Source organism: Mastacembelus armatus, chromosome 15 (assembly GCF_900324485.2).
Source record: "Mastacembelus armatus chromosome 15, fMasArm1.2, whole genome shotgun sequence".
Lineage (NCBI taxonomy): Eukaryota > Metazoa > Chordata > Actinopteri > Synbranchiformes > Mastacembelidae > Mastacembelus > Mastacembelus armatus.
The window spans coordinates 19,484,965-19,506,060 of record NC_046647.1 but is presented as its reverse complement, the minus strand read 5'-3'; the positions used below and the strand labels follow the sequence as shown (position 1 = coordinate 19,506,060).

Sequence of the window (21,096 nt, the reverse complement as noted above, 5' to 3'; positions counted from 1 at the left end):
AGCAACAAAGAGCAGGTAAAAGTGAAACACTAGCTAGACAACACAAAAGAGCTTTTAGCAGCTAAATGTCCAAATCCTTCCTTCAGGGGTTGGTTGAGTTTAAAACAAAGATAAAACTACATTGACTGGTGGATGTACATTAATGAAGTCATTTTAAAAATAATATAAAATATAAGGTAGACACATAAAATTCACATGCTCCACCAACACATGCTCTCGAGACTATCTAGACTTGACTGTACAGCTACAAACAGGCTTTTGCTGACACTTTATTGGAAGTGGAAAACTAAAATCCTCCAGTGCCACCACATACCTACTGCAATAACTGGTATTTCAATTTCAAGCTTATTCTGATCAGTGCTGCTGTGTAAATCACCCTTGTTTAACAGTCAGTCATGTCCTGTTAAATCTAATGAGTTAGTTACAGTGTGTGACTGTATTATGAAAAAATGACTCTCTCTCCTCCTGATCTTTTCCTTCTGTCCCTCTACTCTTTAAAGACAATGGCCTTTTTGTGCAAAAGCGAAATCATAGGACTCACATGGTTTGGAAGAGACGAAGAGAATCCTCACAGTAAAGGATAGGGTTGTTCAGAGGAAAAGAACAAGGCAGAAGAGTGGACCAGAAGCATCTTGAGTGGGATAAGGACTTCAGAACTAGATTGGACCAGACTGGACCTAAGCATGGAAGATGGCAAAACAGAAACAGAAGAAAAGAAGGAAAGTGTGTCAGAAGGTAAAATAGGTGTTAAAAAACTCAAGCTCTATTTACTGAACAAATTGTTGTGGTTTGAACAAAAGCTGAGACTGATGGTCATGGTCGCTCCAAATGTATTTATTTCTTTTTTAATTCATTAATTATTGAGTTCATGCAAAACTACTATTTCTAACAATATTCTTGTCACCATCAATCTTTTATATAAACATTCACAAAGGTGTTTGAAGTATTGTACTGAGCTGGGCATATTACAGCTGAAAAGTCAACTTCACAGGGCTCTCTTCTCATTGAGCCATGCCAGTGAGTCAGCATGCACAATACCAGGACCCTGGAATTAACTCATCTAAATGCAGTCGGGTCAGTTTTAATGTTATCAATTACTTCTTTGCTGTTCTTACCAATATAAAGCAGAGGTTCTGCTGTTGTTTAATGGTGATGTGCTGTCTAAAATCTGTAGGCTTCTATATTTACTTGTTAGTTAGCTTCCAGTATCTATGTCAGTGCTGACATGCAATAAACTAATATCAGCCTGGTCTGTATAGTAGGCTAGTGACATGCTGATGTCAACTTTCTCTGGCCTGTAACAACTGAGGCAACAGCACAAACCCAAGTTGTAAGACAAAATCAGCTCTACTCTATGTCTTATGGACTGAAAGACTCTTTGATAGTTAAGAAATGTTGTGCAGTACAAACGTGGAACATTGTGTCTTCTCAATTATGCAAGATAATGTATGTTAACTACGTATTTCAGATGACCCTCTGCAGTGATGACAGCAGCATCGACCTGTGACATTTCAGCAACAAACATAACCATTGTGCTTGTATGTAGTCAGTTAACTGTCGCTTAATGCACTGCATCTAAAAGAACAAAGCAGTCCATCATAATCTGAATTTTCTTGTGAAGCACTTTCCTCTAACTGTCCAACATTTTGTAAACAGGAACAACAGTCCCCTAAATTTCTGCAGCAGCTAGAAAACAGTAGACATGAAAACACGGTTCCAGCAGGAGACACTTCCTGGAGCTGCTCTGTTTCCAATGGATGGAAGAAAACTTGCAGACTTACAGATATCAGAATGAAAAGATTGCCATACAAGGAATGAAAGAATATATAAAAAACATGAATGAAAGAGAGATGAATCCTCTCTGTCTTTCACATGACTGCTGAAGCACCATTAAACCTCACTGTCCTAACATTCACTCCTGTGGCATCAAACCACAGTGCAAGACATCACACACCTTCCAGACACTAAGTATTTGGCTTCAATGAGTTGGAACAATTATTAACCTTTTGGTTAAATTTAAGGTGTATTTTCCATGAGTTAAGAAGGTTTATAAACACTCATCCCTTGGTGTCACTGCAGAAAACAGTAGGAGGGCAAACACAGCAAAACATTCAGAGCTTCTCAGCTTATGTATTTACATGATAATATTAAAGGTTTATATTACTGTATATATATAACAGAAGATGTGGCACCAGCAGAGTCTATAGCAACAGTCTTCTATGACATTTAAGCCAATTTAATTACACATTATTGTTTCTCCACCACTACGTTTAATTGGCACCATATTTATACAACATATGACTGTGCCACACAGTCATACTTCTTTACATGCCTGCCAATGAATGTATGTGGTCATAACGGGTTTAGACATTTTCATAGAAGTGAACTATTTTTTGTGTGGGTGCCTCACTGAACTTTTTATTTTTCAGATAAGAAAGAAAATGTGGAGGAGGCTAACCTGGAGCTTGCTCAGGTAATTTAAAACTCAGTGTTGTATTTCTGTTTGAAAACCTTAAAAGCTGCTCTTACTCAATTTGCTGTGCTCCTCCAGCGAGGTGCTAAACATTTCAGTTTTTCAGACCATATAAATGAAATAATGAAAATCTCCTTCAAACTGTCGCACTCATGTCTGTAATGCTTATTCATTTACAATGTATTGATCACGATCATCATTTTTCTACTTCATTAAACCACATTGTTAGCTAAAACTGCAATTGATATAATTAAATAATTATATTTATGAGGATTTCATACTATAGTGACCCAGCCCCAGGTGTGCAGATAACATCATAAAGGAAGAAGAGCAGACGGCAAATAGGACAGAGACTCTATTCAGTCTGCTGCCTGATGCCTTTCACATGACTGAGAGAAAGTGTGCAAGACGAGATGGAAAGATAGTGTGAGAGAGAGACAGAGAGACAGAAAGAGAGAGAGAGAGAGTGAGAGTCTTTAACCCATGTTATGTTCCCATGAGCTGATTCAGTTATCCCTGCTGAATAAATTCAATCAGCTATGAAGAAGAACAGTGCAGACAGGGACAGCAGAGAAAAATGGAGGCAGATAAAGAATCAAAAGCTTATCAAATAATATTAGGAGAGGATGGGAATATCACATTCCTTCACTAAGAAAGAATGACTGTAAAAATGAGGCAGTGGTGAATTGAGAAGAGAAAATCAGACAGGGTCGACTGTAGAAATCAAATGCTGTCTGCACAAGAGAAGTCTAGCAAGACCTAAATGAAGATGCACCATATTAGAATTAGGCTGTAGAAAAACAAGAAACAAGAAAAGATGATATTAAAGAAGAGAAAAAAGGCACAAAGGATAAAATTGACTTTTGGCAGAACAGTTTGAAATTCAATGAAGGATGAGGAAATTAAAGCACAAACAAATCTGTACAAATAAAACAGGCTAAACGAACAAGAAAGACTCTTGTTTGCATTTTAACTTCACTGGATTTGAATTCTTCTAATTATTTTCCTCTTTTCATGTGAAGCAATCAACAATCCTCCAAAACACTGAAAATTCCTTGTTGTGATACAGCTGCAGGGCCTGGTGACTGAGCTGCGTGAGGGGCTCCATGCTGCCCTGATGGAGCTGTGTGAGCTACGTCACAGGGACCACGGCCTGGGGGAAAAGCTCCAGGCCCACCAGACTGATGTGGATGACAAGATAATGGGCCTCAAGAACTCGCTCAACACTTTCAAGGTGCAGGAGATGCTACAGAGTAAAAACATGCACACAGAGAGGCTTGGTGGGTGGAGAGGCTGCTGTGACATCATTTATGACCTGACTCCAACTCTGCTAAAACTGTAAAGAAACTGAAACACTTAGATAGGAAGGCAACTCTTTTACACTGCTAATAGCTCAGGCACATACAACTTTTACATGCATAAAATCTGTGGAAGGTCTGATTTAGTGTGGATTCAATTCATCTGCAGAGACACACAACTTGCAACTTTATCAACTTAAAAACAAAACAACTGCTAAAAGTGACGGTACCATTTCAACCTAAAAACTTATTCCACCATCTGCCATCACCACAAAGTATAAATGCTTTTGTTCTAGTTGCTCTAAATGAAAATCAACCTTTTCCAGATTTATACCCTGAAGCAAATGTCCTTCCATATCTGACCTGGTGGCTCACGGTGAAAAAGAAAGTGCAGAGATTAAGGATCTCATGTTAATGCAGTTCCTTGATGTAAACTATCTCCAGGACGAGCTGAATGTGGCAATGTTCCACATTAAAGAAGTGTCCAGCAGGCAGAGAGAGGTTCAGAAGAGGATAGAGCTGCTGCAGCCAGAAAACACCAAGGATATCATTGTTGTTCCCCACAGGTATGAAGATGTTCTTGATTTGTACTGTTCTCATGCTTGTTTTTCTTTGTTCCATTTCCAGAGAATTACAGATAATTGTAGACCTGCTAATACCATCTACTCCTAGACTAGTTTATAGCAAATGTTTTTAACAAAGACAGAAAAATATCTACTTTGTTGTATAACTCAGCAAATAAGGTGGTTTTATCTCCTTCACTGTGCCGATTGGTCAAAAAGCAGAAAGAACTCCAAGGCAGATGTGCTAACGGCATCAGCGGATGAACACATCTGTGCACCCAGCCAATCAGAGCTCAGTGTTATTCAACACTTTTTTGGCAATCTGCCATACAGTAGCTCACCCCAGAGGAGTTCCACATCAACCCAGAGTAAGTCCATGTGACCATTTCATGGCCTGTGTTTATTTATATACAGCATTTCTCAGTAATTCCAACTTTGCAAAGGAAGATCTTTATAAAGCAGCTGGGTAGAGGTAGAGAAAAGGGTGAAGTGAAGGAAAACAAATGAAAGAACATCAAACTTACTCACATTGGCATGTGTATGGCATGTGCAGCCTCTTCCTCTGAACAGGAGGCACCACCTCCACAGCAGCAGCAGCAGCAGCAGCAGCTGAGAGGTTGCCTGTCCAAATCTCTACCATGGAGCCAGAGGAAGAACAGCAGAGATGACACAGAGGCCCCCAGCAGCCAGCCTGAAAACAGTGAGAAACATCAGACTCTTCTTAATAATCCTGCTGTTCCTGCTGGCAGGGTAACTTCTTACAACTAGTTGCACTAAGTGTGCAACTATTATTGTTACTACTTCTACTACTATTACTACCTACAGTTCGCTCAGTGTTGCCAATACTGAAGACCAGCCAACAGCAGATGACAAAGTCAGTTTCACTGCTAGATGTCAGATTTCAAACAGATAATTATTTGGTTGTTTTCTGAAATGGGCTCTGAGCTGGACTTTTTAGCATACGTACAATGTTGATGCTGCTGAAATCAAAGAAAAGGTTGGATGAAAGTTTCTGTGTGGTCAGATAAACGGCAGAGAGCAGCTCTGGAGCTACTAGAGTCAGAGAGAGTTTATGTCTCCCACCTGTCCCTGTTACTGAAGGCAAACATATCCTTCAATGGATCAGAGGCACCCACCTCCAAAGACAAACGGTAAGACATAAGGCTTTTTCTCTCTTTAAAGGTCTTAAACAATAAAACAATGTAAAACAAATGCAGAATGACCCAGACATGGAGCCAGTGTTATCTGATGTAAAAATAGATAAATGAATAAATGAAAGATCTCCCTGATATCATGAGCCATAAACTAACAGATGCACAGACTGCAGGCATCTTTCTCTTGGTGCAGCTCTCTCAGTCACAGATCAACACTCAGAGTTTCTTCCAGGTGTAGCTTCTGATCTGATTTGAGCCCTTACAGTCAGGGGAGAATAGGAAATAAAATAATCGAATAAAAGCAGGTTAGAGAAGGGAAACTCTTCTGAAAAGAGCCGACAGAGCTTGCTAATGTAATCATTTCTCAGCTTCAGCACGTGTTCCCAATGACCAGAAGTGCTGAACCAGGTCAAATGTTTATTTTTAATGATTAGATTTGTTATAACTAACTTAAGCTGCTGCCCGATGTCTTTCACATAGGATGGCAAATAACTTCCAGAGGTTTAGAAAATAACACGAAAGTACAACCATAAAAGATATGCGTGATTGTTTCTGGAGGCTCAGTCTGTTATGGAAACTGAAAAGCATCCTTACTTTTTTCTCCTATTGCCTCTTTAAAAAAAGGCCAGATATCATGCAATAAATCTGTGTGATAATAATAGAAAAGACATTTTTCATTGTTTTTATAATTTAATGCTTTTTGTATTGATCTAAGTGATTACTGTGACTCATCACACTCTCCTCTTTCTTGTTCTCTTCAGCCCATTTCCGAGCTCTCTGAGGTTTCTGATCCAACAGCATCTCGAGCTTCTTCACATTCTCCAGGAACGTGTGCTCAAATGCCAGTGGCAAGGCATCATGGGAGATGTGTTCATGAGGCTGACGAGCAAAGAGGTAAAGCACATGCACAGAATTTGATGATCATTTTGAACAGTTTGTCAGGTCGGCATGTGGCTGTTCCCGTGTGAGACAGAAGCCCATAATGACCCCAGTGTTTGTGTCTGTGTACAGGCTTATACACTGCTTTAGTCAAATTAGCATGAAAACCACAGCAACCAAACCAAACTATACACTAGGACTGTTATACTCCTCACTTACTTTCTTGTAAATCATCAAACTGACATTTACAATGCAAGTGTGGTGCCAAGCCAGTTAATGAGAGAGATAAAGAGGTTTGGCCTGTGACTGGGGGCATTTTAATGAATCTAAATTGCTTTGCCAACCAGATGACAATAAAAATGTCAAATTCCAGTTGAGAGCTGAAATAAGTGATAAAAAAACAAGAGTGATTCTTGTTTCTGAACTTATAACACCCACAGACACTCACTGTTTTTAATATCTGTGAACCTTAAACCAGATAAAGGAGGGGGGGACGTGGGATATGTTTGTGGATGGGACATGAACACATCCACTACACGAATACACAGACAGTGTCACGCTCTTTCTACCTGCAGAGTGATTTCTTGGACTTTTACGTGTCCTACCTGAAGGAGCTCCCAGACTGTTTGTCAGTCGTCACCATGCTTGCCTCCAGCCCCCTGAAATCTTCTGCCCTCCAGGAGGTAAAACAAAACAGGGCAGGGCGAGAAAATGAAGGACAGATTATGGTATGTCTCAACAGGATAAGACAGGACATGATACTGTGTCCTATTAGAAAATGGCACAAAAAAAAGACAAATTTATCTAAAGCCAACACATTCCTGAGATTCCAAGACATCTCTGGTTCATCTAAATACTTTCAGAAAGGCTTGTGGGATTGGACAGTTAAATATTTAGTACCTTATCTGGTTGATGAGTTATTTTCAAGTTCATTTAAAGGCATGTACAATAGCTACAGCTAAATAAATCAACACTCCTTATACCTGAACTGATGACTGAGTTTGTCCTTCTTCTGTCAGAGTGACATAATGGGGGACGAATCCAAACCGTCCCTGCACACCCTGCTCCTCCAGCCGGTTCAGAGGATTCCTGAGTACCTGCTGCTGCTACAGGTTACAGGAACAGATAATGTTTCCATTTAAAGGGCTTCATTTTAAAAATCCAATACCATGTCAAGTGAAACTTTGTATAGTACATTTAGACATGTAGCAATAATCCAATGTACTATACAATAAAGTGGCTTTCAAAGATGAAAAATGTGATATAGAAAATTTTCTAGCAACTTGATATTTGGCATTAAGAAGCTACATCTGCAAAGTAACTAAAACTGTCATGTAGTGTGTAAAAATATTTCTGTAGAGGTAAAAGTAAAAGTTTCATAAAATGTAAATACTCCTGTAAGATTATACGGTATTTGAATAAATGTACTTGTTACCTGCCACCTTGATGCTAACATAGGTTGTATCTGTACAGGGGCTGCTGAAGCAGACAGATGCAGAGCACCCAGACTACTACCTGCTGCTGGTTTGCATCCAGCAGTTCAGGTCCTTTACAGCTCAGTATCACCACCTCCTCCAGCGCAACCAGGAGCTTCTACTGCACAACCGCAAGGAGATGAAGAGGTTAAAATTATTACTTTAGTAATAACTTATAATAAATGGAAGTGTTAGTGGTTAAACAAGACCTAATTCCGTGTTTTTAACCTGACAAAATGAGGTGAAGCTTTGTGGTGCACCCCCTGCAGGTCTACCATGAAACATCTGTTAAAAACAGTGGAAAGTGGGATTCAGGCTAACAACATTGGCTCTCCATATCCTTGCAGCAGTGTTATGCTGTAAGTGTTCATTCTACAATTCATCAACAGCCTTCTGCATCAGTTTGTCAGCCTTTACATACAACGTTTATTTTTTGGTAGAGACAAGTCAGAGAAGAAACGCTCCCAATGTCTGTGATCACCAGACAAATTTAAGCCCAATATTCACTTTAATCTCTATTTTGGTCTCCACCAGTTTGTATGGGAAAATCTGACTGTCTCTGACCAGCTACTTTCTACATTTTTCTGTATGATACTTGGCAGGTAACATGGAGGAGGATTTTCAGAAAGATGTTTGCTGCTGCTGGAAAAAGGTTGATTTATCAGTTTTATGGACATTTATTCACAGGGAACATGCTAACCAGATAAAGCACAACAAGCAGCGACTCCTGGACCAGATGCAGTCTCACCGTTTCCAGGATTGGGATGGGGACCAAGATCCTGAATCTCACTGCTATGAACGAGAGTGGTCATCCCAGCTCCCATTCTTCAGCCCCAACCCCGACTCACGGAACCACAAACCATCAGGTCTGTGGTGACAAAAGCTTCTGATAAGTGGAACAAATGATCTATGTGTGGTTTCTGATCCCAGACTATGCCGTAGATGACATACAAACATTTGACATGTTCACATGTTTTTGCATGGTATGAAAAACATCTCTTGGCCAAAGACACAGCATGGTGACTGCTTGCCAACTGCTTGGTCGAGTGTTAAAGAAAGGTCTTCCTATTCCATCTTGTTGCCTAGAGAGAAGAACTAGGAAATAACAGAATTAGGTAGAACTACAGGGCTGAGTCCTGAGTCCATTGTCCTTGGATGATTGCTTCATCAGTTAACCAGTCAATCAACTTTTTGGCCTTTAGGTCTTGGAAGTATCCCGGAGAGTGTGGCAACTGAAAATTCCATGTCCTGCCAACATCATCTGCGCTCCAGACCTACAGATTTCCGTCAAGGTCAACCAGGCTCAGCTCTGGCGGATGCTCTGGGAGAGTTCCTCCTTCCTCCAGACCCCCCAGGGATGGAGAGCCTCTATGAAGAGGACGAAGGTTCCCTTCATGACGTCTCTATGTTCGACCACTGCTCCTCTGTATCTTCAGATTCCTCTATTGACATTGCCTTTGTGAAATGCCCCAAACCCCCCTCAGCACCACATCACGTAATGGCAGCAAATGTGTCAACAGCTCGCGATGTCTTTGGAAATGGTGGAAACCAAGAGAATGGTTACAGCAAACTGTCTAACCGAGGGTGCGTGTCTCCAGATGAAGCTATAAAGATGTATCACAACCAGCATCGCCCCCTTCAAATCAGCCAACGTAAGAGCAGGGTGAGTTTGTTTGTGCTTAGTTATAAACAGAAAGATTCTTTGATGTATGTAAACATCAATATGTATGTCTTCTCTGCTGTCTAGTCACTAAATGGCCTGCAGATGGACAACAATGTCAGTTGTCTGGATGGTGGACCTCTATCAGATCACCTCCAAAGGACGGGGCTTGGCAGCCATGCAAAGCTGGAGCGCCAGGGCAGCAAGGGCAGCAAAGGGTGTCCCACCCCATCCCGTAAGGTGCAAAGCCCCCTGGGAAACAGAGTGGATGCTGACAAACAGAGCAATGAGCTTCATGGGCTGCTCAGCATTGTAGGTTTCAACACAGATGTGAAAACACTAAAACAAACAGAGCTAAAAACATTGGTACCCTTACATTTACCTGTGACCACTGCTGCTAACATTATTATGAAGATTAAGGTCTAAGGTTTAAGATGTAACCAAACAAGAATTGAAGTAAATGTAGTATTGTGTTCAACCCCACCAGGACTCTGGGATCCAATCATGGGGGGATGAGTCAAAGTGGAGGGGTGGGACAGAGGAGAATAATCACACTCCTTTCAGTGAGAGGAGTCGGAAACAGGACAAAGGAGGATTCAGGAGCTCGTTCAAGAAACTCTTCAAGAAGAAGTAAAAATTATAATGTAACAAGAAAATATGAAATCAGCTTCTGGTAAATGCTGAAGTAAAGGAAGGTTTGAAAGAAAAGCACCTCTGACCTCATGTCAGTGAAGCCACAAAGAAATGTTCTGCATTCAAAAGCAGCATTTTTTTAAAATCAGTTTGTAGAAATGTCTTCTAAAATAACAACATGGACATGCAGTGTCCAGAGTATCCAGTTCACTGTGGCTCTTTCTTTCCAACAGGAGCAGTGATGAGAAGAAGGACAAGGGAGGTGAGAAAACACCAGAAAATCAAAACAACAGCGAACATGAAACATCGGGGAAAAATCCCAAACTGGCACATCTGGAGATAAACCGCGGCACAGCTGTATGAAAGTCACAAATAATGTCAGACTGTAACACATGTATGATTGAGAATATATATTGCACATATTCAATATGAGACCTGAGTCATGTTTTACATTTGCAGCTATTGTATACATGCTGTACAGGTATAAGCTATTTACCCTCGTAACTTTGCTCTAAACATTTCCAAGTATAAATATATTTATTTACAATACAATATTACAAGTCCTGCACCTGACCTTCACAGCCAGGGGAAGCACTTGGCATGGCTGTACTGTGGATGTCATTTCATCATTTTTGCTCATGTTCAAAGTTATGTTGTTAGTTTTAAGGTATATTCACACCTGAAGCAGGAGGTGCAGGTAGAAATGTGGCTTAGATGACAAATGATTTAAGTCAAATTAAACCTGAACACACAGCTAAAATTAATGTCAACTTTTTTAATAACATCTGAATTGTAGTTAGAAGGTTGATTAGTTGAGGGCGAAGTTTGTCATGTTACATCTCCATTAAACAGCTCTGCTCTATGTCCACGTTCAAGGATAACTAACACTGCTCTTTTCCTACATGCCCCAACGTTTAAATCTGTGCATTTACTGTGATATAGAGCATTTCACTCAGTCTGATATCCATCTGTCTGCTTAAATCTTAAGCCATAACCAGACATTATATTGTGCATACACTCAGGAGACCAGTCCTGATTTGTGTATGTATATGCTTAAGCATTTTGTTAAAGAAAAGAAATATTTTTTCTTTGTGACAATTATTTTTATGCAAGTAATAGAATAGTTTTGTCAAGAGATGAATGTGACAACATGACAGAACATTTAATAAAGAACAATAACTGATAAACAGTTTTATGGCTCAGTTGGTTGACTTTCCCTGACCCACTAAATTTTATGCCATTTTATTTGAGATCTTTTTATATGGCTGTAAAATTAAGCATAATTGTGTTTTGAGCTAAATACTAACATGCCTATAGGAACTATAACATGCATGCTACTCTGATTGGATTTGCATTTCAAGGTCATTCTGCAGTTGTGAAAGAAAACTTTCATTTGCTCATAATTAAGGCCATGATGAGTATCGCTTCTTTTTCAGTTGTCAAGTTCTCAAAAGTTTGGGAACAGAACAGACTAATCAAATAGTAGACAACTGACATGTGTTTCTTTTGTAAATATAAAAATGGTTAACGTAAAGTATGCACCAGTTAAAAATATATCTTTAGTTTGAAAACTTTAAAATGTGTAAGCTTAAATCAACTCTACGCAAAAAGAGCCATTAGAACCACTTTCCAGTCCAACCAGCAAACGTTACAGCTTGTTTCAAAATGAACATACAGCATTCAGACCTTTCTTGTTCTAACCAAAAGTTCACTTATTAAAGAGCTCTAGACAAATCAGTTCTCAGCATTGCTGTCCAAACAAACAAACAAACAAAAACAACAACAACAACAAAAAAAAAAACCATAGTGTGAAAATCATCAGGTGTTGCTGCATTAACGTCGTGTGGTTTGTTCCGTGTCATGACAAGGCGAGCCAGCATGTAAGACCACGATTGTGAAACCGAAGAAGCTAATCCTAATTCAGATATCATAGGTTTTATTATTTACACCTTTTGGTTTTTCACACTGTGACATATTAAAGTATTTTACATGGAAAAGACCCTCTGCTGCCCATCATAAAGCATCATCACAGGACACTAAATGGTTCAGTTCCACCTTTTTAATGTGTTAACCTGTCATCTCATAAATCAGTTACACTTCTGAACCAAAATATAGGCAATTATACAGTATGTAAAACAAACTCATTTTTATTTTTACACTATATACATTTCATAATGTGTGCATGACATTATGAAAACAAAAGACAAAAGGTGATGTAACAGCAAGAGAACAGAGCAGAGCAGACTTATGGTGTTTTGTTTTATATCGAGGGGAAACCTGGATGAAATGGCAAATAACTTGACTGTTTACTTTGATCTGCTTGGAGCACCTGATAGGTGGAGTTCAGCTCATGGAAACTCTACGTGCCAGAAAGAACAGGCATTTTTGGGAAAATGATTAACTTTAAATTCTCTTCAATGAATCTCCGTCAGACAATCCACACATCTGGTACCTGAAGCATCATAAGAAAATCACATTGAATTATTTTCACATCTGACTTAACCCAGGAGGCGCTAAGGTTATAAAACACAAACAGCCTTTTTAAGATATCAGCAAAACCCACAATGAAAGGCCATATTGGCATCTTGCTTTAGGGGATTAGAGATTAATCTTTGACAGCAGAAATGAGCATTTATCAAAGAATCATTCATCAATCCCACAGAAACAGACCAAGTTATTCTGCAAACAAGACACTTTTGCCAAAAATAAAAGCTATGAAATGCACAGAAAAAAAATTTGAGATTTACAATGCATTTTCACAATTTTCAATGTGAAGCTATGCAACAACATATGAGTTAACACTAACCATACATGTTGATGGTTGTCTTTCAAATATATTTTTTCCCCCCATCTAGAACATACCACAAGGTAGACTATCTAGGTTTGGCCATAAAAATTTAAATAACAGGTTTTGGTATTAAAATCTGTTATACGTTGTTTGACATCAAATGTAAAGAAACAGCCGATTTACTGTTTCCAAATAAATAATGAACCAGTATCGAGGTTCGTTATGCAGAGGTGCTGATAATCACTGATATTTCCACTAATCAAGAGATGAGGAACCAATAAATCGAATGAATTGAACCTAAATATTAAATGTGATCAATTCATTTTAACATCTGACGATGTCAAAATGAGGCCATGTAGGATATTTTGTATAAGTAAGCATTGCCTTTTTGACACCAAACAAACTGAATGGAGCTAAAACTATGGTAGCTGTATTAAAAGGCTTTGGCTGCTATACTGAAACATTTTGAACAATACCAATGTATTTCCATGTTTGATTGATAAACACAATCTCATCTGTTTTTGAGCAAATCTGAAAATGGATAAACTCCAGTTGCTGCTGATTTTCAACTGATTTTAATGTTCCTTGGCTGATGTGTGTGAAAACTGTCAAGAGTCCTGTAAAGGGCTCTGCAAGTTTCTGCTTCCAACTTGGTACGTGGCAGAGTAGTGTGTTCTCATAATGTCTTGCAGGATTTATATCTCTATTTGTTTTGCAGGTGCAAAGCAACACACATTTTATACACGAATGTGCACAGGCAATAAAAAAAATTATAGACAAATAATCGATATCCTCACTGGATTCAGGTTTTCTATGCTTTAGACTTTTTAGTTACTGTTCGATGAAAATGTAGTGAAAGGAAGAGTGTGTAGGGGTAGTAGCATGATTCCTGTGGCTGGATGTCGTCATCCACATTAGAATAAAGTTCCACTTACAGCAGAGCCACTCTAAACATGCTAAAAGACGATACTGCAATTACTATTACTTTAGCTTTGTTGTTAAACACTGATTATCTAATAAATCATCTGTGACAATGTTTTATAGTGGATCACATTTAGGTTTCACTTCCCATCATTAATGACATCTATATAATTTAACAATATTTAGCATCACTTATTGATCTGATGAAGTCACTGTGCATGTATTTTATGAATTATTCATGTCAGAGCTGGTTGGTTCACTGGCTTACACACAGAGAAAATGAAGAAATGAACATGAAAGGAAAAATGTGAAATTCCAGCATCAGAGTTGGTCTTTACTAAACTAGTTCATGTCCTCTGAAAGCAACCTCTAGTGTCACAGCTTGTAAAGACTGGTAGTGTACTTCCACATGTAGAGTCACCGGTGCATGTGCACATCTACATACGTGTAATGTGATTTCTCATACAGATGTTGGTCTTTAAAAAAAGTCACAGCAGTGTGGCTGAAAATTCAAATATGCTTTAAATGAAAGAAATGTAAGGACTTACACAGAAATAAAAATCAATAAAAAGCTAAACTCCACCTCCAGTTTTTGAGCTAGCTTCTGTCTGACTAGCTGAAGCTGTTTGTTCTTGATATTTGAAGCTCATGGGTATTTACTACAATACTAGATTAAAAAACGAACACAATTTTTAACAAAGATAAAATCAGGTGTTTCATAAAATAAAATCAGTTTTTGTTTTGTTTTCTGTAGCTGGTTATTCAATTAATGATGGCTAATGGCTGGGGCTGCACTGGGACATAAAACCAGTACTGGCATTTTTTGTCCCTTACTGGGTCCACTGGATAAACATAAAAGACTTTTGTACTGTGTAAATCCAACGTTATCTGTTCTTTTCTGGTGGCTGCAAGCAGAAACACTACTGTCACTTGTTAAAGACCAGATCCCTACATGATGCACTCATATGCACATAATCTATGTCTGCACACATAGCTATTCACACACACACACATTGTGCATACACACGAGGTCATATATTATGACATCACATTTGTTTATCAAATACCTTTTGCTCTGTGCAAATTTGTAACACCAGTGGTTTAAAATAAAATAAAAAAAAAAACACCATTAAAGAAAAGGGAAAAAAAACCCCTAAGCTTTCTGATTAAAACAGCATTTTAAAAAATGAAACCGTGGAAAAACTTGAGAAACAAACGTAAATGAACAGAACTCACAACGTCTGCTGCCCTGATGACAGATGCCAAGGTGCAAACGAGCAGGAAGTCTTGATGTTGACGCATGCAAAATGAAAATGACCAATCGGTGCCGCTTCCTGTGTCTGCTCAGTCCAATTCTCAGCCCCAGATCATTATTAGTTTAAGATTAACAAAGCTGCCCACTTGAGGGTACTGCAGGGGACTTTGCTTCCTGACCCTTGTCACATGATCAGGGGGCAAGGAAGTGAATTTACTGCGTTGTCACTCCTCCGCGGCTGTCTGTCTGTCTCCACAGTTGTACAGACCAACTATACACACGCCTATCTACACACCCAGACTTTAGTGTTTGTCTCTGTCAAAAAATACTACATTTATATTTACAACAATTAAATAGAGGTCAATTAAGCACTTGTGTGGTGTGTTGTAGGGTAATGGAATTCAATGCTGGCGGAGTAGCAAAGCTTTTTTTTTTTCTCTTTTTTTATCCTTAAAAAAAAAAAAAAAACCCCAAAAAAACCAAATAAAATAGAAAAGCCATTCTGGTTGTTAAAGTTACATCATGCCACAATAAATAAAGGTGTAGTTTATAAAAAGGGGACAGAAGGGAAAGAGGAGGCAGAGGAAAGGATGATGAAGGACAGAAGGGAAGGTTTTCTGTGTAAGATGGCTCTTCTGTGAAGCTTTAGCACAAGTAGCAGTAGTAGTATGTGTAGAAGTAGTAGTAGAAGTAGTGTTGAAGTCAAACTTCTGTGCTGGATGCTGTTTGCCCAGTGTGCATTAAGCAGGAGCAGTGGGATGTTATCAAGACAGATTACTGGTTGAAGTCGCTCTTGTTAAATGCAGAGAAACAATTCCCTGGTTATCTCCACCCACAGAGACCAACCCTCATCCCATCACACACGAGGCCACAGCCTACTAACAACATGCTTCACTGATACACATGTGACACTGCGGTGTATTTTAAATATCTGCAACTGAGAATCCACATCTGCACCCATGACCTGCTCATCTCCCAGTTACAATGCGGGTAGGTTAGTGGTGGGGTTGGGCTGAGTGTGTCTCCCGGTTGCTCACTCCCTTGTTTACATTAGTGGTAGGCTGCTTCATGCGTGTATATATGTGTGTATGTGTGCCTCAGTAGCTGTTTTCATGGCCTGCCAGAATGTAGAGGTTGCTGTGGGCTGTTGGGTTGTCCGTAGGCCTGCTCTCCAGCACCACCACCCTGCAACACAAACATCCCAGTTAGTTTCAACATGAATCAGTCTTTTTTTTTGGCCTGTGAATCCCAGACAGAACAGCCCAGTCTGCTTTAGCATTACATTAGTTTTTCTGATAAAAATACATATAATATTGGGTTAAATAAGTAGGAAGTAAAGACCCAGGATTTACTGTAGCAATATGAACAGAGAGTCAACAACCCACACAGGATATGGTCCAAGCCTTTAAGAGCCCTGTTACTTGGAAAAAACAAGTATCAGAGGAAGTTGATTTGTTTTGAAACTAGGCCCTTCATTATGTACACAGTTTTTATTCCCTGAGAAAAACTAAGAAAGCCCTTAATAGTGTTTTTAAAAGGACCCAGTGGTTCCCACATTCACACATCACACCTCATTGGGACTCAGCTGCTGAGTAAAGAGTCAACCGACACTAAAATGATCCCTCCTGATGGCTTGAGACAGTAAGACCTTGTGCATGTTCTCACAAAGTGAATTTATTAAATTTGCATTTAAATTTGAATCAATCCCTTTCTACACCATCTCTTCATTCCCTTCTAATTTTGAGACATTGGTAATGTCTCGTGATAATGCACTTTCAGTAAAAGCACATTAAAGTTTTAGTGTAGGCCTCAGGTCAGAATAAAAGCTTCAACAGCACAACAGAGGGGATCATTTTTTGTCCATGCTCTCCTTACTAAACACATAAAATCCCCCAAAAATTTTTCCTCAAACTGATCATTGAAGTCTGGTGTGAAGCAGAACTCAAGACACCCGACAGGAAGAGGCAGAGTTATGGGCCGTCTGTGGCCAGTGAGCAGTGAGTGTACCTGTGCAGAGTGAGACCTCTGTGCTTGGCCTCTGGATCTCTGGAGTCGGCACATGTTCAGTGATGAGACATCAGAGAGGATGTTAACAGAGACCTACGCGTCTGTGTGTGTGACGTATGCAGTGAGAAGGAAGTGTGAACATGCTGGTTTGTGTGTGTTCTCACCTGTCTGATCCCAGTAGTCTGAAGATACGTGTGCTGTCAGAGATCTCCTGGGTGATCTGATGATCAGGAGAAAAGCGAGAAAGAGAAAATATAGAAGTTAAGGTCAGAGGTCACCAGGAAAAATCCTCCACTCCAAAACACCAAATCTAATATAGAGTGGCAACAGTAATGTCAACTATCACAGTAAAATAGTGTCTATGTCATGCAAACCACAATCACAACCACCTAAGGAATTAACAATCACATCTGTTGCATTTACATCTGAAAAACATCTGATGTGATTCAGCTAATTAAGGAGTCTGCATATGGCTTCATTTCTTTATGAACTACACTGAGTATATGCATCATGCTGGAAAGAAGTAAGTTAGGTTTAATTTCCATTTACCTGACCTGACTACAAGGTTAGAAGGACTAATGCTTCTGCTGACACTGTGCAGCCACTAAGTATTTGTTCCCCATTCCTTTCAGTGAGAAATAGTGAGACATTGATTTCCACTCAAACTGTGAGGCTCTCCAGTATCCGGACGCTTGGAGAGACAGAGCTGGAAAAATCTCTCACTCAGGAAAAATTGACTGTTTATAAGAGACATGCAACTAAAATTCCAGGAGGTCCAGTCACTCAAAACAGGTCCAGCCAATTACATTTCTGTAGTCAGTCATGCAGGCACATTTAAAATGAACAATATATAATGTCATACTACATCATACCTGTCAACACTCCTGTTTCTCCTGGGAGTCTCCTGTATTTCACACCCGTCTCCCACCCCGTCCCCTTCTGTTATTTCTCCCAGGAAACTCTTGTAATTTGTATGGCCCAAACCTCATTATAAGAATAATCACCTCAATATATTATTACAAGGTTGTCCAGCTGCCAGATCCTGTATGAAATGTTGACAGGTATGTGCTACATTCATCTACTTACACTGTAGGAATTCAGCACCTGTAACAAATGCAATCAAAATCCGATTATCTTTCTAGTGTTTTCCACACACACCTCATTGGTCTTGAAACTCCGCCCCTGCATGCCATGCCTCCAGAAGGCCAGTACACTGTCTTGGAGACACACTGCAAAAAAGCAAACAAATAAATAAGCTTGTATTGTACAAATTAACTATAAGATATAGATGTCAACATGTAACCCTCATTTTATGACTTTTGGTTTTAGATGTGGTCCTGAGTTGCACTGTGCCTATGTTTAAACAATGAGTTGTATTTTTGTGATTTAAAAAATACAAATACAGCTCTTCCTGTTTTTTTCTTTACCTATGGATTCGATCTGGAAGTTGAAGGTGAGCTCAGCTGATAGCTTTCTGCTGGATTTCAACCGGCCCTGGAGGTTCACTATCTTTATACACCCTGTAGACAGAGAAATGATGAGACAGCTGATTGAACATCTGGTAAATCTCTTGCAAAAAACTCTGTAACTTAATGTGAAGTAGGTGGATTCATTCAGTGTAAGTGTAGTTCAAACATGCTTCTGGGTAAAACATACAGTGCATCTTTGTATTACTCACTGTCAAGGCAGACTAGGATAGTGTCTCTCTCTAGCTGAGTAACATGGATCACACACGTCTGTGGTGTGTCTGCAGAGACAAGGATAAGGAAGCCACAGCATTATTTTGATGTCTATGGATAAATCAAGTCTTGCCAGTTTAACTGAACTTGGTTTTCTCACCTGCTTCTGTGAACCAGGAAGAGGTAGAGTTGGGGTTGACGGTGCCGAACCGGACCACCTGGTTGAGTTCGGTGCCTTTACTGACGGCCACACAGATCAGAGGGTAGGTCTGCTCAGGAACCACCAACATCTCAAAGACCTCCAACGGACACGGCAACGGGAAGTCAATGTTCTGTCAAGTAGATGAAGGGAAAGCAGATGAGAAAAAGTAATTTTAGTCATCACTGAGGCTACAGCAAAACTGACATTCCCCAGAGACACTTTAAGACATAAGGAAGCAAAAAGAAAAAACCTTGATGAGCATGAACTTCTGCATGGACTCCACCCACTCCAACAGCATGACACTAGACTGGAAGGCTCCACACAGGTACTTATGGCCTGTGTATGGGTTACGCACTGTGTACATGGAGACAACACAAATCACCAAGAACTTAGCAGCATGTTATTTGTTGGCTTTAAACTGGGGCTGTGAAATGTCATAAAATTAAATCTGTACACTATTTGGCTTTACAGTACTGTGACACACTTTACTGATGAGGCCTCTGTTACAAATGGACAGTATTATTATATAATGTCAAAACAACATCAGTTCACATACAGTTAAACAGACAATATCACACTGACTCACCTACGCAGCACTTTTGACACCCTTTAGTGTCTGGAATTTTAGTGGACACAGCAAACTTCCTATAAACAGACACAGAAATTGGTGTCACTCTAAAGAAACATTTGTTTTAAGGTTGACTTAAATAGATAGATTAAATAGATAACTCAAACACTGGAACTGACTTTTGTTTTCAGTCAATGGTGTTTCTTGTTAAATTCTAGTTAACAACACTATTAGAGTGGTTTTGGCCTCCTGGCTGCAGAGTTACCTGGGAATCATCCTGTCAGGCAGCTTGTGTGTGGGAATGGCTACTGGTAACTTTTGTAACTGTCTGGCCTGTTCGAACAGACCAGTCAGACTATGGGAGTACAGCTGAGAGGCTTTTCCTGGAATGAAATAAAAAGGAAAAGAGATTATATGTATAAACCCATGGTGACAGTAAAAGCATTTATAAAAATGAAGTGTCAATAACATAAGCACAGACATGTTGGTGCTCACCAGATATGGAAAGAAGACAACTGTTCATGACATACAACCAGGTACACCGTCGAGGGAAGAGCTGCAAAGAGACACAAGGGGGAAAAAGATGCAGCAAACTTAGCACTGTGGTTTATACAACTAGTTTAAATCATCGATCTCAGTTTCAAAGATCAAACACTCTTAATATTAAGGTTTTTTTTTAAATTTGAAAAAAGTATCTACCTAATAATACATGATGTTTAGTCTCACCTGTTCCATTGTGGTCTCATGCAGCTCATTAAGGTTTAATGTGTAGATTCCCTCTTCAGCTCCAAATATCAAGTACTGATCTAAAATATAAACACACAGAAAATTTTCCACCAAAACAACTGCACTGAAAAAGTTACTTTGGGTGTCAGGGTAGTTTAATTCAGGATGTAACTAATCCTATTTTCATCAAGGTGCAGGTTGATGGTCTCCCGTTGTTTACCTCTGGTGTCAGGGTTGATCCAAGAAGTGGCACAGTGGATCTTTAGAGGACACCCATTGAACACTTTGGAAAAACATGCACCCATCTACAAACCAGAGAAGGGCAGTGAATAAAATGAATACACCTGATTAACAGCACAGATTTTATGGTTAGTAATGTCTGCACTAAGGTGCTGGGATATGTCAAAATGAAGGTTTTCTGAAGGAGTACATCATATATTTTAAATATCTTCCCATGGTATAAGGTAAATGAAAACACAATTTAATCCAACAATTACATGAAGTGTGTCCTTAAACACAATGATTGTTTTGTTTTCTATAGGACAGCAGAAAGAAACTGTTACTTACATGGACTTTGGGCGTCGGTGGGAGCCCATTACTGATTGGCTTCTAGGACAGACAGAAAACACATGTGCGCGTATACATACACACAAAAACAATCAGCCAGCACTAGTACTTACGATTATACACAAAATTGCAGTGACCACTATCTTGTGCACCGTAAGCTTGGTCATTGACTTGTGAGAGGCCCAGACCCCACCTTATCAGGAGACGCTAGCACAGCAACAAGGACATTATGCCTCACTGATCTCCCT

General features: G+C 39.4%; 2 protein-coding genes and 1 long non-coding RNA gene across 19 annotated transcripts in view; 1 reads left to right on the top strand and 2 right to left on the bottom strand.

Moving 5' to 3' along the window:
• The first annotated feature begins 253 nt into the window (after positions 1–253).
• On the top strand, positions 254–11,129 carry arhgef33 (Rho guanine nucleotide exchange factor (GEF) 33). Of its 4 annotated transcripts, none has more exons than XM_026309511.2 (17): positions 254–735; positions 2,430–2,473; positions 3,543–3,707; positions 4,216–4,337; positions 4,557–4,702; positions 4,888–5,034; positions 5,359–5,485; positions 6,250–6,382; positions 6,943–7,050; positions 7,387–7,479; positions 7,841–7,989; positions 8,112–8,201; positions 8,530–8,708; positions 9,045–9,505; positions 9,590–9,814; positions 9,990–10,132; positions 10,369–11,129. In XM_026309511.2, exons 1-17 carry the CDS (start codon positions 684–686, stop codon positions 10,496–10,498), a joined length of 2,514 nt encoding a protein of 837 aa, XP_026165296.1. In that variant the 5' UTR covers positions 254–683; the 3' UTR covers positions 10,499–11,129. The 4 variants fall into 4 exon arrangements, with proteins under 4 accessions (XP_026165296.1, XP_026165297.1, XP_026165295.1 ...); XM_026309512.2 differs by having other exon boundaries at positions 4,554–4,702; positions 9,590–9,742; XM_026309510.2 differs by having other exon boundaries at positions 4,554–4,702.
• LOC113131410 (uncharacterized) lies at positions 7,357–8,729 on the bottom strand. Its single transcript, XR_003295803.1, has 3 exons — positions 8,591–8,729; positions 7,803–7,963; positions 7,357–7,473 (listed from the first exon to the last, which is right to left on the bottom strand). It is a non-coding gene; the product is annotated as an uncharacterized LOC113131410 (long non-coding RNA).
• A 925-nt stretch (positions 11,130–12,054) lies between the features above and the next one.
• Positions 12,055–21,096, bottom strand: part of LOC113131590 (mitogen-activated protein kinase kinase kinase kinase 3-like) — a 33,611-nt gene continuing 24,569 nt past the window's right edge. For 7 of the 14 annotated variants that reach the window (XM_026309013.1, XM_026309024.1, XM_026309019.1 and 4 more), the window contains 14 exons: positions 20,849–20,890; positions 20,502–20,586; positions 20,282–20,361; positions 20,051–20,111; positions 19,821–19,938; positions 19,574–19,632; positions 19,238–19,341; positions 18,946–19,117; positions 18,785–18,853; positions 18,534–18,626; positions 18,265–18,335; positions 17,271–17,326; positions 17,107–17,145; positions 12,055–16,284 (listed from right to left, as the gene is read on the bottom strand). In XM_026309013.1, the coding sequence (XP_026164798.1) occupies positions 16,197–16,284; positions 17,107–17,145; positions 17,271–17,326; positions 18,265–18,335; positions 18,534–18,626; positions 18,785–18,853; positions 18,946–19,117; positions 19,238–19,341; positions 19,574–19,632; positions 19,821–19,938; positions 20,051–20,111; positions 20,282–20,361; positions 20,502–20,586; positions 20,849–20,890 (1,137 nt within the window). In that variant the 3' untranslated portion in view covers positions 12,055–16,196. The remainder of the gene's footprint in view (positions 16,285–17,106; positions 17,146–17,270; positions 17,327–18,264; positions 18,336–18,533; positions 18,627–18,784; positions 18,854–18,945; positions 19,118–19,237; positions 19,342–19,573; positions 19,633–19,820; positions 19,939–20,050; positions 20,112–20,281; positions 20,362–20,501; positions 20,587–20,848; positions 20,891–21,096) is intronic. The other 7 variants (XM_026309016.1, XM_026309026.1, XM_026309020.1 and 4 more) reach the window with 2 other exon arrangements.